Below are 15,809 nucleotides of genomic sequence, written 5' to 3' on the forward strand. Positions count from 1 at the left end.
CATAAAATGTAAGGTTAAACAAAAATATGCAGAACAAAAATATATTAAGCAAATTTTCATACTGGATGTGAAAAATTGTGCTCTATTCACTGACCCAAAAGTATATTAAACTTATTCATTGTTTTTTTTATTCAGTTGCAGAAAGACTTGTCCAACAGGAACATCATGAAATCACCATTAATAATAAAAACTTCCCTGTGCAGGTGAAGTTGTATAATGAAAAAGATGGTGTATTAGCTAAAGATGATGCTGATGCTAAAATCCTCACTCTGGATATGGTGCATACCCGCCAAACTCGGGTAGGTGACTTTAAACACTGACATGTTGGTGCTTGTGAACTCTAACTATAGTTTTGCTTAGTTCATTGTGTTTTAACACCGACTTATTTACTGTGATAGCAGATACCATGTAGAAGATAAGAATTAGATCATTGTGAAATAGACTCTCTTAGGTTACACAAGAAGTTTTTCCTCTTAATCACGGGGTTTTTGTTTTTTCAATTTACAGTTTGATTTGTCATCGATTGCTGTTGGTCTGTCAAAGGAAAAATCACAAATCTTTCAAAGTTTACTGAGCCTTGAAGAAAATTTCAGTGTTGAGGAGGTGATGGAAGTTGTGCAGTCTGGTTTAAATTATGAATCAGCTTTGCGGTATCTTTCTCACGAGTGTCCCATTTGCAGCGAACAAGTATCTTTTAACAAGGTAAGGTAAAATGTATAGAATTCTTGGCTCTGCTGTGTAGTATCGGGCAGTACTAATTTGCTCTTTCAAAATCTATGACCCATGCAGCACACTTCTATCTCGTGCCGATCTGAGCTTGAGGTAGTTAACTTCTGACGTTATGTATTTATGTATCCAGGGCACACACAAGCCCTCAGACCCATATGTGCTTGCACACATCATTCAGCTGATTTTACTTCTGTGCACCAACCAACCCTTCTGTTCCCTGCTGATGGAGGAAAAATATGTGACCAGTTCAGCAGTCATGGTCTGGGGTCCTGTTAGCTCTGGTCATGACTTTCCAACACTGAGCTTGAACTTTTTCTCCCATTCATTACCTCTACCTAACTCGTGTTAATATCTGTGCCCTCAATATATGCACGTGCATATCTACACACTGGTGATATTGATGGACATTTGCGAGTCTTGGGCTCACTTCCACAACCTATCCAAATCCAGTTGTCTATTTCTCTCTCCTAGACTCTTCCAAACAAATTGGCGTCATTGCAAATGTCATGACTGTGCTGCCTATGTCCTCCTCCAGATCATTAATGAATACAATGAACAGGAAGGGACCCAGCACTGAACCCTTGAGCAAGCCCATTCATGATTGTCCCCAATTAGGAAGCTACCCTATTAACAACCATCTGTTGTTTACAGTCCTTTAGGCAATTATTTTTTTTGAATCCACCTTCCCCTTTTAACCCACCACATTGTTGGACATGAACCCTTGTGTGACTGCTCTGTGACATGATACAGTAATGTTCCCTCATGCTGCACTACCCTGTGACCAGGCATATTGATATATTTACAGCATCTGCAATATTTTGTTTTTATATTGACATAATTATCTGTTTGCCAGGAAGCCCCAAAACTCCTATCGTTCAAGAGTACCAAGGCAGTAGAGCACATCTCCTGCTCTAACTGGTTAAGTTGTACACTGTTATTAGAATGCTGACTTGTAAATTTAATTATTTTGTTCAGTCACAAACTGTAATTTGCTCGTTATAATTTATCTCAATTGTGCTTAGGCACAGGTGAAATTATTAATGAAAGTTTCAGATTATAGTGTATTTACTTGGTAAAATATACATAATGTATGAGAATGTTAGATTGGCGAAATTAATCCAGGTCATTTAACAGAGAACTGTACTAGCAATCTCCTTCAGCAGGGCCACAACAAAGGCTTGTGTGGAAAATGGAAAAATTGACACTGGTGCACTTGGGGTGGTCTTTTGAGCTTGGCTGTAAGGTAAACTGTTGAGGCAGAGTAGAAAGAATTTGATTCTGCACCTGACCATGCTGTCCCCAACCTGTAATTGCTTGATGTGGATTCTGATTCCTTCATTGTCCTGACAGCTCTTGCCTTGCTTAGCACTAAAAATCACCAAATAATTTAAAGGAGTTCTCGGGGAATTAATCAGTAAACTTCCTCCAGGCCTCATTGAACTTGTGGGTCCTCTGCTTATTCATATAGCAGTCTAATTAATCATCTTGTAAAGCATTCTCGTCTTCATTATGTGGTGCACAGGTTATAATTTGCTCTTGCTTTAAAATGCACACTGCTTGCTTTCCAAGTACGTAAAAACAGTTGCATATAGAACAGTGGAAATTGAGAGTATTCAGCGAATGTTGTAGCGGCTTCTAAACATCCTCTGCATCCCAAGTTGGACTGCTGGCTAATAATCACTTCAATCTATCAACCATGTTCAGCAATCAGTGGTATTCTTGTGTAATAAGATGTGTGTGTTATCTATGCATTATGTAATTCTTAAATCAGGATCACTTTTTAAAAAACTTGATTGTGGATATATACCATATAGCTGTCTTTTTATAGTTTGTTTAACTTAAATGACTTGCTTTGAACTAGATACATTTTTGGTGGTTTATTGTTTAAATGACGTTGCCTAAAATCTTATACTATTATGTTTATAGATTATCACAATGACGCACTGTAGCTGTTCTTTCTGTGAAGACTGTTTCAAGAACTATTTTTCATCAGTCATAAAGGAAAAAAATATTGTTAACGTGGTTTGCCCAATGTGTAGTAAACCTGATCTGAAAAGCCACCAACTTCAAGAGGATATCACAGAGTACTTCAATTTATTGGATATTCAGGTTAGAGTTTTAAAATCTGAAGAAAAATTCTGAAAAGTTGTTAGCATAGATTAGATCAGAAGCTTAGTTCAGGAAGTAAGTTGTGTAACTGTGAATAAGAGTAACCAATGGAAGACACAAAAGTACAAGGTCCGGCAAAAGTGAGGGACTGTTTTTTAAAAAAAAACTTCAAAAAGACAAACATTTTAGCAGAATTCATAAATATGGTCGGTCCCATTTTTTTTCTCAATGAGAATTTTTTGTGAGAGTGACAAGTGTTTGGGCTGTGTCATTTTTTTTTTAAAGTAGCCACTCAATCTACTTGACTTAAACTTGTCAGATATTTTACGAGCTGCAAAACTTTGAATTCTTAGACATTTTTTTTAAGTTTATTATTGTAAAACATTGACTGTTAAATTTGGCACCTTAGCTTTGGCAGTTAAGGCCAGGTTGGAGAAAAAAAGTGGTGGCCGTCTTGCTTCCACCCACTTCTGCTGCATGCCTGCACTGGTCACCATCTTGGTGAAGGCGATAACATGGGTGAGACATGTGTGGGCTGGCTGTTTGCAAAGTAGGCAGATCGTGATGTCAGTCAGCATGTAACGCTGATTTGATGCACGACCTGCCACTTTCGATGTCGCTGTTCCAAACAGCACCCTCTCCTTGGAGTGCTGCTGGACGTTGGAAAGTTGTTGGCTGCTACTGAAACACCTTTCTATACACAAACCCAGCCATGATGGCAGCAGTCTGAGCTTGTGTGGCAGCAAGCTGAGCCTGCATGACAGAAGTCTGAGCCTGAATTGCAGCACTCTGACATTGGGTCACTTCCACTTATGCTGCAATGGCACCTGTGACATCGCCCATCACATGCTGCAACATGGATGAGTCCACAAGTGCTCTAGTGGAGTTGCCTATTACTTCCATTCTGGAAATTATCATCCAGGAGCCAGACTCCTCCATGCTACTTGGCAGTGATAAGAGGCTTTCTGGTAGGCCTGCCTTTGCACCAAGTATTTCTATGTGCATATCCATCAGCCGCCTTCTGAAAGCCGCCCCACCAAACTCCTCATTTGAGTTCAGGCCACTCGTGCCCAGTGACTCACCATGTGCAGATCCCACCTCTATACTACCCTCAAGTTCGCGTAATGCCATTTTCTGAGCTGGTGCCTGGAAGGGTCAGATCAAGTGTTGGTGTCTCTCCTCCTCTACTTCTTTCTCCACACTCTGGTCTGGTGGCAGTTCTTTGGTATCTGAAAGGAGAAAGGCACAAGGATCGGGTTGTGGTGAGGGGGGAGAAAGCAAAATGTGCATGCTTACACCATTAACAGCTTGTAAGTGAGAAGAGATTGGGGCATGAGGAGGAAGTGGGATGTGAGAAGAAGGGTTAGGTATGAGCCTACCGTCATCAATGCTTTCAGCCTCGCCAATCGCCACGGCCTCAGTGGCGGCCCCTCCCATTATAACCGCTGGGTCAAGTTCTGCAGCCATGCTTGTTAGCTCCTGTTGGCGCTGGTTATGCAAGAGAAAGAGAAGTGTATCGATGAGTGGTGCAATGTGTTTGGGTGATGTCACTATCATGGTTGAATAGCTGGCATTGTGTGCAAGGTGTGAGATGTGCGTCTGAGGCTTGTAACAGTGGTAAGTGTGTGAGGTGAAACTATAATTGTGGGGTATGAGTCGAGATTGTTAGTAGCTGAGTGATGGGGGTGTGGTGCATTGAATAGTGTGTGAGGCTAGTGGTGCGGTTGGTGGGATATGGCATTTGATACTGTATTCACTGATGTTGACCACTCGTGTGAGGTTATTAAATCTCTTCCAGTACTGGATCACGTCCTGGGGGAAAGACTGGTGACACTGACCGCTTCAGCTATCCCCTCCCATTGCTTTCATTCAGTCTGTCTGAAAGGCCTTCTGGTCCCCTGCGGGTAGAGGACTGGTCTCCTCCTATCGACCCCCTGCACCAAGGCCTCCAATGTTGCGTCAGAGAACTGAGGTGACCTTTCTCTGCCCTGTTTTGACATTGCTGGCTTCCCCTTTGCTTAGCTCCAGTTCACAAAGCAACTTCCCTTTTAATAAGTGCAACCTTTCACTCTGCAGGTAACCTTTAAATACAGAGCAAACGTCCCATGATATTTGGCTCCCTGCAGAGTGCCGAGCCAACAAGCAGCGTGTTTAGCACTGGGCTCAATGCTTTAATCATGTTAATGAACAGGCAGCACGAATTTTGCATGCTGCCTGCATTACCTTTAACGAGCACCTGCATCGTGACTGGTGATTTAAAACATAAATACAAATATTATCTGTGGTAAAAAAATCTATGGCAAACTGGGTGATGTTTCAGGATGGCAATGGAAGAATATTCTAAGTATGACAATTCTACTAAACTTGCATAAAAAAAAAATGTTGAAAAGTTTAATTCTGTAGTTTTAATAATTATATGTATCTCTATTTTTAAAGAAAATCTGTTAATTTTGATTAACTGAAACATCTGTGTAATTTTTTAACAATTAGATTCGTCATTATCTTGATGAAGAAACTCATGAGTTGTTTCAAAGAAAGCTTCGAGACCGAACTCTGATGGAAATGCCAAACTTCAGATGGTGTGCACATGTAAGAATGTTTTGCAGTTGTTCCATTTCGATATGGAAAGGTTTTTCTATTAAAAGACACCCAATAGAGATTTTATTTTGAAATCATTTGTACTTTTGCGTGTTAGATTTTTACTTTTTTTTCTATGATCCTATGTTCCAAAAAGCTGTTGAGGCAAGGTCAATTGAAAATTTCAAAGCTGAGATTGATAGATCTTTGTTAGGCAAAGATATTAAAGGTTATTGAACCAAGGCCAGTAGATGAAGTTAAGATACAGATCAGCCATGATTTAATTGAATGCGGAACAAGCTCGAGACATTGAATGGCCTACTCCTGTTCCTATGTTCTTCCTTCCTCTCCTGAAAGCAGTAACTCTTTGTGATACTCAGTTACATGGGTGTCAGTAGTCCTCAAGTACCTTGCTCGTGATCATTTTTTATGTTGGAGGCAAGACAATGAGTGTTGGTAAGTTATTTGGCTATAGGGATATCATAGCTGAGACTGATCTGGTCTATACCCAATATCTGCATGTTCCAGTATGAATTACTGAACAATCATCAAAGGTGGAAATCCTAGCTGTTTTATTTCTTCCTCCCTAGACTAGGGTGTAGAAGCCATTTATAGTGCCCCACTTCTGCTTTGGCTGAGTTTACATCAACTCTGTGCAGACTAGGGACCTTTCTAGTTTATGTGACTCCGTACTACACTGGATGGTACATTTTTCCGCTGAGTTCAGGGGAGCTCTGGCTTTACATTTCTACATTGAAATGTATTCTTTATTTCCATTTTTCATTTCAACACTTTGTCTGATTCCACTATCTCCACAATACTCCAGAGTATACTCTAGCGTATACTCCTCGGTGAAAGATGGCCACCGGGGTGGCAGCTCCCTAGGGAGCTCCTCTACCAAAACAACTTTACTCTCGTCATCTCCCGCCATCCGACAACTTTTCACCCTCCACCTCCCACCAGCCACTGTCTAAACTTCCCCTAGCCCTAATAGACCCTAATAGGGGGTGCATTTTCTTAATACTTTACTTAAACCCTAATCCTACAAATACCATAAATTCGGGCCTACCTCAGGCGCGAACTTCCCCTCCAAACCTCCACGCCTCTCACTGGTGACGACAACCGGACTACCAGCGACTGAGCCTCCTGCAGCGGTGACCTGGACCTCTTTCTTCGATGTCGACTCAGATGCCCCACCCGATCCCCGACGACGCCCGGCGAGCCAGGTGAGCTTCCGACCAGGCGATCGGACCTGCTCCAGCGGCGATCGGGCCCCCTCCAACGGCGACAGCTGGGCCTCTCCTCCACGACCACAAGGAATGACGATCCTCGACGATGCCCGGTGAACCAAGTGAGCCTCCAACCAGGCGGTCGGGCCCCTCCAACGGCGATCGGACCGCCACCCCTTCAACGACAATTGGGCCTCATCCAGTGGCGATCGGGCCTCCTCCAACGACGGCGGCTGGGCCTCTCCTCCTCGGCGGCGATTGGGTCTCCTCCTCTTCAGCGACGACTGGGCGCCTCCTTCCCTGCTGATGACCTGGCCCCTTCTCCCCCAACACGTGGTGAGTACCATGGCTGTGACCACCCTGACCTTCCACACTGAACTCCAGTGGACCACTGACCCTCTCAATGCCTGTCCCCAACCAAGCAGCAGATCATCTACCATCAAGGGTGCTACTCAGCGCCAAGCTTGCGGCCAACATCTCGTGGTAGGCAACAAGGCTCATACAGCAGTGCCTGGTCTCCAGTCGTCTTGGACCCCTTTGCCACTGGACCAAGACCTTGCTCAGCTAAGCCCGTGTGATAGTCGGTGTGCAACGACCATTCCACATTAAAAGGACTCTCGCACAGGCGTCTTCCACTCATCTAATATGAAGTTCGGGACCTGGAACGTCAAGACCCTAATGGACAACTCCAACCGCGACAGGCCGAACGCCGCACCGCCATAGTTGCCCGGGAACTTGGACGCTTTGACATTGACATCGACATCAACATCGTCGCCCTAAGCGAGACCCGTCAGGCAGGGGAAGGCCAGCTCAAGGAACATGGTGGAGGTTATACCTTTTTCTGGAAAGGAAAACCAGAGGAAGAACGTCGGCTTTGCTGTCAAAAATGAACTGGTCGGCCGCCTCAAAGACTCCCCCTGCGGGATTAATGAACGCCTCATAACCCTCCGCCTTACCCTATCCCGGAACCAATGCGCCACAGTCATCAGTGCATACGCCTCAACACTCGATGCAACGGATGAGGCTAAAGAGGGTTTTTATTCCAACCTCGAGACATCCCTGTCCCACGTCCCCACGGGCGACAAGTTGATCCTCCTAGGTGACTTTAATGCCAGGGTCGGCAAAGACACAGCCCTCTGGGGAGACGTGATTGGCAGAGAGGGGGTAGGGAAATCCAACTCCAACGGCACTCTACTCCTGACAAAATGTCTAGAACACGAACACCTCATCACCAACACCCTGTTTCTCCAGAGGGACAAATACAAGGCATTGTGGCAACACCCTTGCTCCAAACACTGGCACCTGCTGGACTATGTCATCGTCCGAGCCAGGGATCGCAAGGATGTGTGCATCACCCACGCCATGACAGGAGCTGACGACCGCTGGATGGACCATTGCCTAATCCGATCGACCATCAATATTAACATAGCCCCAAAGCAGAGAGGACAGCAAAGCAGTGCTGCAAAAAAGTTAATACCGGGGCACTTAAAGACCCAGCTAAGAGAGCCCTATACAGCCAGCGCCTCACAGCCATTCTGACGTGCCTTGATGACCGAGAGCACTTGATCTGCCCTCCAGGCTTCCATAACCAGTACCTCTGAAGAGACACTTGGTTATTCAACCAGAAAACACCAGGACTGGTTTGATGAAAACAATCAGGAAATCCAAGAACTAATAGATTGTAAGTGCAGAGCATTTCTGAGCAACAACCCAACTCGGGAGCTGCAAATCAACGTTACAGACGGCTTAAGATTGATGTCCAACAAAAAACCCGGTACCTAAAGAACAGGCGGCGGATGGAGAAAGTGCAGGTGATACAACAACTCGCCGACAGCCATGGCACGTGAGGATTCGTCATTGCATCAAGGCCACCTACGGTTCAAACTCCCAAGGCCCCACCCCACTCCTGGCCAAGAACGGGGAAACACTCATCAAGGACACCAAGGCTGTCCGGGCCCACTGGAAGGAGCACATTGAAGATCTTCTCAATCGAGATTCTGCCTTTGACTCGAGTGTTCTCAACTCCATCCTGCAGCATGCGACCTGCCACCACCTCAGTGAAACCCCAACGCTGCACAAGGTGGGCAAAGCCATAAAACAGCTCAAGAATAACCAGGCTACAGGTGCAGATGGAATCCCTGCTGAGGCACTAAAATATGATGGAGAGGCACTATTGGCGCGGCTACATGACCTCATCTCATTTGGAGCGAGGAGAGCATGCCGGGAGATCTCAGATGCAGTGATCGTGTCCATTTTTAAAAAGGGGAACAAATCCAACTGCGGCAACTACAGGGGAATCTCCCTGCTATCAACCACTGGGAAGGTTGTCGCTAGAGTTCTCCTCAACCGTCTTCTCCCTGTGGCCAAGGAGCTCCTCCCGGAATCACAGTGCGGATTTCGTCCCCTACGGGGAACAAACGGACATGATCTTTGCAGCCGGACAACTGCAGGAAAAATGCAGGGAACAACGCCAGCCCTTATACATGGTCTCTTTCGATCTCACAAAAGCCTTTGACACTGTCAACCGTGAGGGTTTATGGAGCGCCCTCCTCCGTTTTGGATGCACCCGAAAGTTTGTCAACATCCTTCGCCTGCTCCGCGACGACATGCAGGCCCTGATCCTTACCAGCGGATCCATTACAGACCCATTCCACGTCCGGACCGAGATCAAACAGGGCAGCATCATTGCTCCAACCCTCTTCTCCGTCTTCCTCGCTGCCATGCTCCACCTCACTCAACAGGCTCCCCAAACCTCTGTTGTTGAACTGCAGTACGCGGACGACGCCTGCATCTGCGCACATTCTGAGGCTGAACTCCATGATATAGTCGATGTATTCACCAAGGCACATGAAAGCATAGGCCTTACGCTTAACATCTGTAAGACAAAGGTTCTCCACCAGCCTGTCCTCGCCGCACAGCACTGCCTCCCAGTCATCAAGATTCACGGCGCGGCCCTCGACAACGTGGACCACTTCCCATACCTCGGGAGCCTCATGTCAACAAAGGCAGACATTGATGCGGAGATTCAACATCGCCTCCAGTGCGCCAGTGCAGCCTTCGGCCGCCTGAGGAAAAGTGTGTTCGAAGACCAGGCCCTCAAACATACCACCAAGCTCATGGTCTACAGGGCTGTATTAGTTACCCACCTTCCTCTATTGGTCAGAGGCATGGACATTATACAGAAGACACATCAAGTCGCTGGAGATATATCACCAACAGTGTCTCCGCAAGATCCTGCAAATCCCCTGGGAGGACAAACGCACCAACTTCAGTGTCCTCGCCCAGGCTAACATACCCAGCGTTGAAGCACTAACCACACTCGATCAGCTTCGCTGGGCAGGCCACTTAGTTCGTATGCCAGACAAGAGACTCCCTAAGCAATTGCTCTACACGGAACCCCTTCATGGCAAACGAGCCAAAGGTGGGCAGCGTAAACATTACAAGGACACCCTCAAAGCCTCCCTGGTGAAGTGTGACATCACCACTGACACCTGGGAAACCCTGACTGAAGACCGCCCTAGGTGGTGAAAGTGCATCCAGGAGGGTGCTGAGCTCTTCGAATCTCAACGATGCAAGCGTGAAGAGTCCAGGCGCAGGCAGCGGAAGGAGCGTGCGGCAAATCTGTCCCACCCCTCCCCTCTCCTTCCCCCGACGAATGTCTGTCCCACCTCCTGAGGGTCTGTGGCTCTCGTGTTGGACTGTTTAGCTTCCAAATAACGCACTTTAGTAGTGGAAGCAAGTCTTCCTTGATTTTGAGGGACTGCCTATGATGATGAGAGTTACGTACAACTACAGATTTAATAGAGAGCCTTTCCATCTCTCTCACCACACCGTGGAAATACACAGCTGCTGTTTTGTAGCTAATGGTTTCAAAATGGCAAAATTATATTTTTTAAGAAATTAGCATGGTTCTCTTGCATCTTTTTACATCAGTTCATTTGCAAGATTAGGTATACTGATTCTTCATATTAGAACTTTTATATTTGTATTTGTTAGTTGTAGAATTGTTTCATGATCTCTGCATTGAATCTGTGGAGGCTGTCAGGATATTTTAACCACTGCATTTAGGGTTAGGGTTAGCTTCAAATGATGAACCACTGTAGATGTGCATGTCTGTGATTTAATATCTGTGGATCACAGTTATTGACTTCCTTAATTTCCTGTCTCCCAAAGAAACAAACATATGGTTGAGGCAAAATTATTCAATCAAGTTTGAAATACAAATTGGAATTAGTTTAAATAGCATTAAGCTTAGTTGTATTCAGAACATGGTTTCTGTGCTAAATGTTACATTGTTTCTTTCAGTGTTCCTTTGGACTGTTGCATGAGGTAGATAGATTGAGAATGGATTGTCCTTCTTGTGAAAAAAGCACATGCTTCCAATGCAAGATTCCTGTAAGTAATCTGTTGGACTGTATAATTATTTATGACCCTTACAGCTAAAGGGATCAAGAGGTACGGAGAGAAAGCAGGAATGGGGTACTGAAGTTGCATGATCAGCCATGATATTGAATGGTGGTGCAGGCTCGAAGGGCCAAATGGTCTACTGCACCTATTTTCTATGTTTCTATGTTTTTGTTTAATTGATCTGCATTCTAGCTGTTAAGATTTCACAGAACTGACCAATGATGCTTCACGTTTTTTTCCCCTCAGTGGGAACAACAGCATGAAGGGATTAGCTGCGAAAAGTTTAAGATATGGAAGCAGCAGAATAACCCTGAGTATCAGGCAAGCAAACTAGATGTCTACCTCACCAAAAATGGAATAGGTAATTATAGTTATACTTAACAGCAGATGATGATTATAGATTAACTTTATTTTTAGCATGTCGCAGATACAGCTGTAGTCATCAAATTGCACCCTTATTCTGTGGGCTGCCGACAAGGTTTGCTTGTCAGACAGAACTTTACTGTTTTGACAGAAAAAAATACAACTACACAAGCACACAACTACAATGTAATCATGGGTCAATGTTTGCCATTCAATTACCTTTTAAAATTGGCTGTTGGAGACATTGTTTGGTGAAATTTGTCTTTTTTTTAAGTTGTTCCTATCCGCAAAATGGATGCTTAGAGCAGGGCAGCAGAAGAAACACGACAAGTATAAATGGTTTTTTTTAATTAAATTAGGGAATACGTTGAAATAGATTATACTAGATAAATAATAGTTAAAATAGAGCAGAGAGAATAGAGGGGGAAAAGATATGAGTACCAAGTGAATATTTTTTTAACTTATAGAAATAAAATATGCAACTTAAGTAACAAAGCTATTTGTGACATTTTGAGTGCATTGATTACTGTAATAGCATTTGTTTCAGTCTCTGTGTGAGCTTAAAAACTTACAGGACCAATTGGCCATAGAGACAGGAGCTTTCCTGAACTGTTAATAGTTTATGGGCTAAAATCTTTGCTGGAACACCTGAGTGGTGTGAGCATTTCACGAGGTTGACCGATGTGAATATGAACAATGACTGACGGGTAAAGACCATCTGGTCCATCGAGTCTGTTTCACACAATTACGATACATTGTGTATCACAACATATACTCCACCCCACCCCAAACCAGGTGATCTCCTGGGAAAAGCAAATAACCCCATTTTTTTTTAAACCCAGGCCAATTTGGTAAATATAAATCTGTGAAATGTCTCTCCGACCCATCTAGGCGATCGGGACTAGTCCAGAAGATCACTCTGGCCCTTAATTCCCTCCACCCCAGCCAGAAACAAATCCAGCTCTCACTTGAAAGAATTCAGCTAGTCCTCCTCCATTACAGAGGTCCACTATTCCTGACTTCTAACCTAGATCTAGCCTTTATACAACTTAAATTTGTGATCCTGGTCCTGCCTAACCTATTTAATAAACAGTCAGTTGGAACACAATCTATTCCCTTCATTATCTTATAAACCTCAATCAGATCCTCCCCAAGTCTACACTTCTCTAAGGTACAGAGTCCTAACTCTTTTAGCCTATCAAAGGGCCCAAGTTTCCGCCTCTGGAAAAACGGCGCATCTCGATTAGGTGCGGCAACTTTCTGAAAGAAAAAGGGCGCCGAAAACTTACATTGTGATTCTGTGAGTTCTAAAGGACGCCTTCATGCTCGGCGTGGCGCAGCACAAGGGGTCGGGAGTGGAGCCAGGTCCCGGCGCTGAAAACAGTGCCAGGAGCTCTGCACATGCGTACTAGAGTTATGCGCGCATGTCCAGTAGCTCCAGGCCCCCGAGGCTGTGTGGGAGGGGCCTGAAGCACGCCGCCTTAGCCCTGACCGAATGGGCTCACTGGGCTGGCGAAGATCGGACTCTGGCCTCCCTCCTCTTCACCTTCACGTCCCGCTCCGGCTTCCCCCTCACCCCCCTTTTAGGTCCCGCTCCGGCTCTTCCCCCTTCCCCTCTCCTTCCCCCCCCCTTCCCCTCTCCTTCCCCCCCCTCTCCTTCCTTCCCCCCCCCTCTCCTTCCTTCCCCCCCCCCTCTCCTTCCTTCCCCCCCCTCTCCTTTCCCCCCCCCTCTCCTTCCCCCCCCCTCTCTTTCTTCCCCCCCCCCTCTCCTTCCCCCCCCCCCCTCTCCTTCTCCCCCCCCCTCTCCTTCTCCCCCCCCTCCTTCTCCCCCCCCCTCCTTCTCCCCCCCCCTCCTTCCCCCCCTCTCCTTCTCCCCCCCCCCCTCTCCTTCTCCCCCCCCCCCTCTCCTTCTCCCCCCCCCCCTCTCCTTCTCCCCCCCCCCTCTCCTTCTCCCCCCCCCTCTCCTTCTCCCCCCCCGCTCCTTCCCCCCCCTCTCCTTCCCCCCCTCTCCTTCCCCCCTCTCCTTCCCCCCCTCTCCTTCCCCCCCTCTCCTTCCCCCCCTCTCCTTCCCCCCCTCTCCTTCCCCCCCTCTCCTTCCCCCCCTCTCCTTCCCCCCCTCTCCTTCCCCCCCTCTCCTTCCCCCCCTCTCCTTCCCCCCCTCTCCTTCCCCCCCTCTCCTTCCCCCCCTCTCCTTCCCCCCCTCTCCTTCCCCCCCTCTCCTTCCCCCCCTCTCCTTCCCCCCCTCTCCTTCCCCCCCTCTCCTTCCCCCCCTCTCCTTCCCCCCCTCTCCTTCCCCCCCTCTCCTTCCCCCCCTCTCCTTCCCCCCCTCTCCTTCCCCCCCTCTCCTTCCCCCCCTCTCCTTCCCCCCCTCTCCTTCCCCCCCTCTCCTTCCCCCCCTCTCCTTCCCCCCCTCTCCTTCCCCCCCTCTCCTTCCCCCCCTCTCCTTCCCCCCCTCTCCTTCCCCCCCCTCTCCTTCCCCCCCTCTCCTTCCCCCCCCTCTCCTTCCCCCCCCTCTCCTTCTTCCTCTCTCCTCTCCCTCTTCCTCTCTCCTCTCCCTCTTCCTCTCTCCTCTCCCTCCTCCTCCTCTCCTTCCTCCTCTCTCCTCTCCCTCTTCCTCTCTCCTCTCCCTCCTCCTCCTCCCCCTCTCCCTCATCCTCGCCATCCTCATCCCGTCCTCCACACCCCCCCCCCCCCCCCCCAGCTATCTCTCGTTCCCTACGCCTGATTTCTGAGCGTACAGAAATCTACACTTCATTCTAAGTTAGTTTGGAGTAAGTTTTCACTGCCTAAACTTGCAAAACAGGCGTAAGAGGCTGGACACGCCCCCTTTTTGAACAAAAAAATCTGTTCTAAAATGAAACTGTTCTAACTGACTAGAACTGGAGCAAACTAAATACCGAGAATTACAATTTCTAAGATACTCCATTCTAAACTATTTGTTCCAAAAAAATAGGAGCAACTCAGGCCGAAACTTGACTCTTTAATAACTAAGATGCTTTAGACTGGGAATTAGTCTCGTGGCCCTCCTCTGCACCCATTCCAAAGCCTCAATATCACCTGTATGAGGAGACCAAAACTGGACACAGTATTCCATGTGTGGCCTGACTGTCATGTACAAGGACAAAACAGTATGCCTCAACTTGTGCTTGTAATGTATGCACCTGTGAGTATGCTCACAGGTTGGGAGAGCTGTTGAGTTGGGGGTGGCTTAGCCAGTCATGTAATGTTCACAAGATTCAATAAAACCCCAGCCGGTTGGGTTCAGGGGATCCACAATGAGGCAGGTGGTTGTGAGCCTGGTGGATGAACTAGTAATGTGTAGTGTGATTGTTAAATCTTTGCTAATAAACCAACTGGTTCTTAATAGCAATGTGTTGCTATGAATTCTTAAGCAAAGAACCCACAAAGCAAATACATTACAGTAGTCAATTGTAGATACACCCCAACACCCTATTTGCTCTAGCTGTCACTACACGGCATTGCTCATGTATCTTTAGCTTTGAGTTTCCTAGGTGCAAAAAATTGCCTATAGTTCATTATGGCAGCAGATTTTAGTTTTTTTTCTGTATTTATATTGAAATCATAAATGTGTTCTGTATACATTTTCTCTATAAATAGCGAACAGTAGAAATCTTCCCTCTGTGTAGTGACATCTGTGTTCTTCAGTTAATGATGTAATGTCTAATTGATATATATGCAAGCATTTTTGGCCTGCAATGTGGGTTCTTTTTCATTGTATATTTTGTGTCTACTTTAGAATGCCCTAATTGCAGAGTTCGATTTGACCTGGCCAGAGGGGGTTGTATTCATTTTAATTGCACAGAATGTCAATATCAATTCTGTGGTGGCTGTAAGAGACCCTTTAAATTAGGATCGGTAAGTTGTTACTGTTTCCAGATCCTTGAATGCCCTTTCATTCACAAAATATAATTGTGTTTTTATTGTGCTTTTCACTTTTATCTATAATATAAAGGTAGCTGTTTCAAGGACCTAAGAATATTTACTAAACTCCTTGTGATACTGAGTTGTGGATTCCTATTTGAAGACCATGTTTATTCAAGAACATTTGGTATTTAAGTAATGCTCAACTCATATTGTCCTATTGTAATAATTTTCTTCCTTCTCCCCTTTTTTCTCTCTCTCATTTTCTTCTCTAACAAACTGTTTTGCATCATCTCCCACTGAAGATTAATTATTAACCACCTCTTTTTTTGTTTTGCTAATGTAGCCTTTAAGTGTTCATTTAAAGGTTTTCAAAATGTCCCAGGATGCTGTTGTCATTGTTCTCTACCCCATCATCATCCTGTTGAGAACATGCTGACCCCTGCTCGGTACCGTCCCAATAATATAGCTGACATTAACAACTCCTTGCTCTGCTCCCTTATAATTCAAAAT

The 15,809-nt window shown here is 46.0% G+C and overlaps 1 protein-coding gene across 14 annotated transcripts in view; it reads left to right on the plus strand.

The window, feature by feature from the left end:
• The window catches only part of LOC139275927 (E3 ubiquitin-protein ligase lubel), a 98,018-nt gene that overhangs the window by 62,855 nt on the left and 19,354 nt on the right, over nt 1-15,809 (plus strand). For all 14 annotated transcript variants that reach the window (XM_070893162.1, XM_070893185.1, XM_070893171.1 and 11 more), the window contains 7 exons: nt 136-299; nt 508-702; nt 2,656-2,838; nt 5,329-5,427; nt 10,950-11,039; nt 11,298-11,412; nt 15,172-15,290. In XM_070893162.1, the coding sequence (XP_070749263.1) occupies nt 136-299; nt 508-702; nt 2,656-2,838; nt 5,329-5,427; nt 10,950-11,039; nt 11,298-11,412; nt 15,172-15,290 (965 nt within the window). The remainder of the gene's footprint in view (nt 1-135; nt 300-507; nt 703-2,655; nt 2,839-5,328; nt 5,428-10,949; nt 11,040-11,297; nt 11,413-15,171; nt 15,291-15,809) is intronic.

The sequence above is a fragment of the Pristiophorus japonicus genome, chromosome 1 (assembly GCF_044704955.1).
Source record: "Pristiophorus japonicus isolate sPriJap1 chromosome 1, sPriJap1.hap1, whole genome shotgun sequence".
NCBI classification, from domain to species: Eukaryota; Metazoa; Chordata; class Chondrichthyes; family Pristiophoridae; genus Pristiophorus; species Pristiophorus japonicus.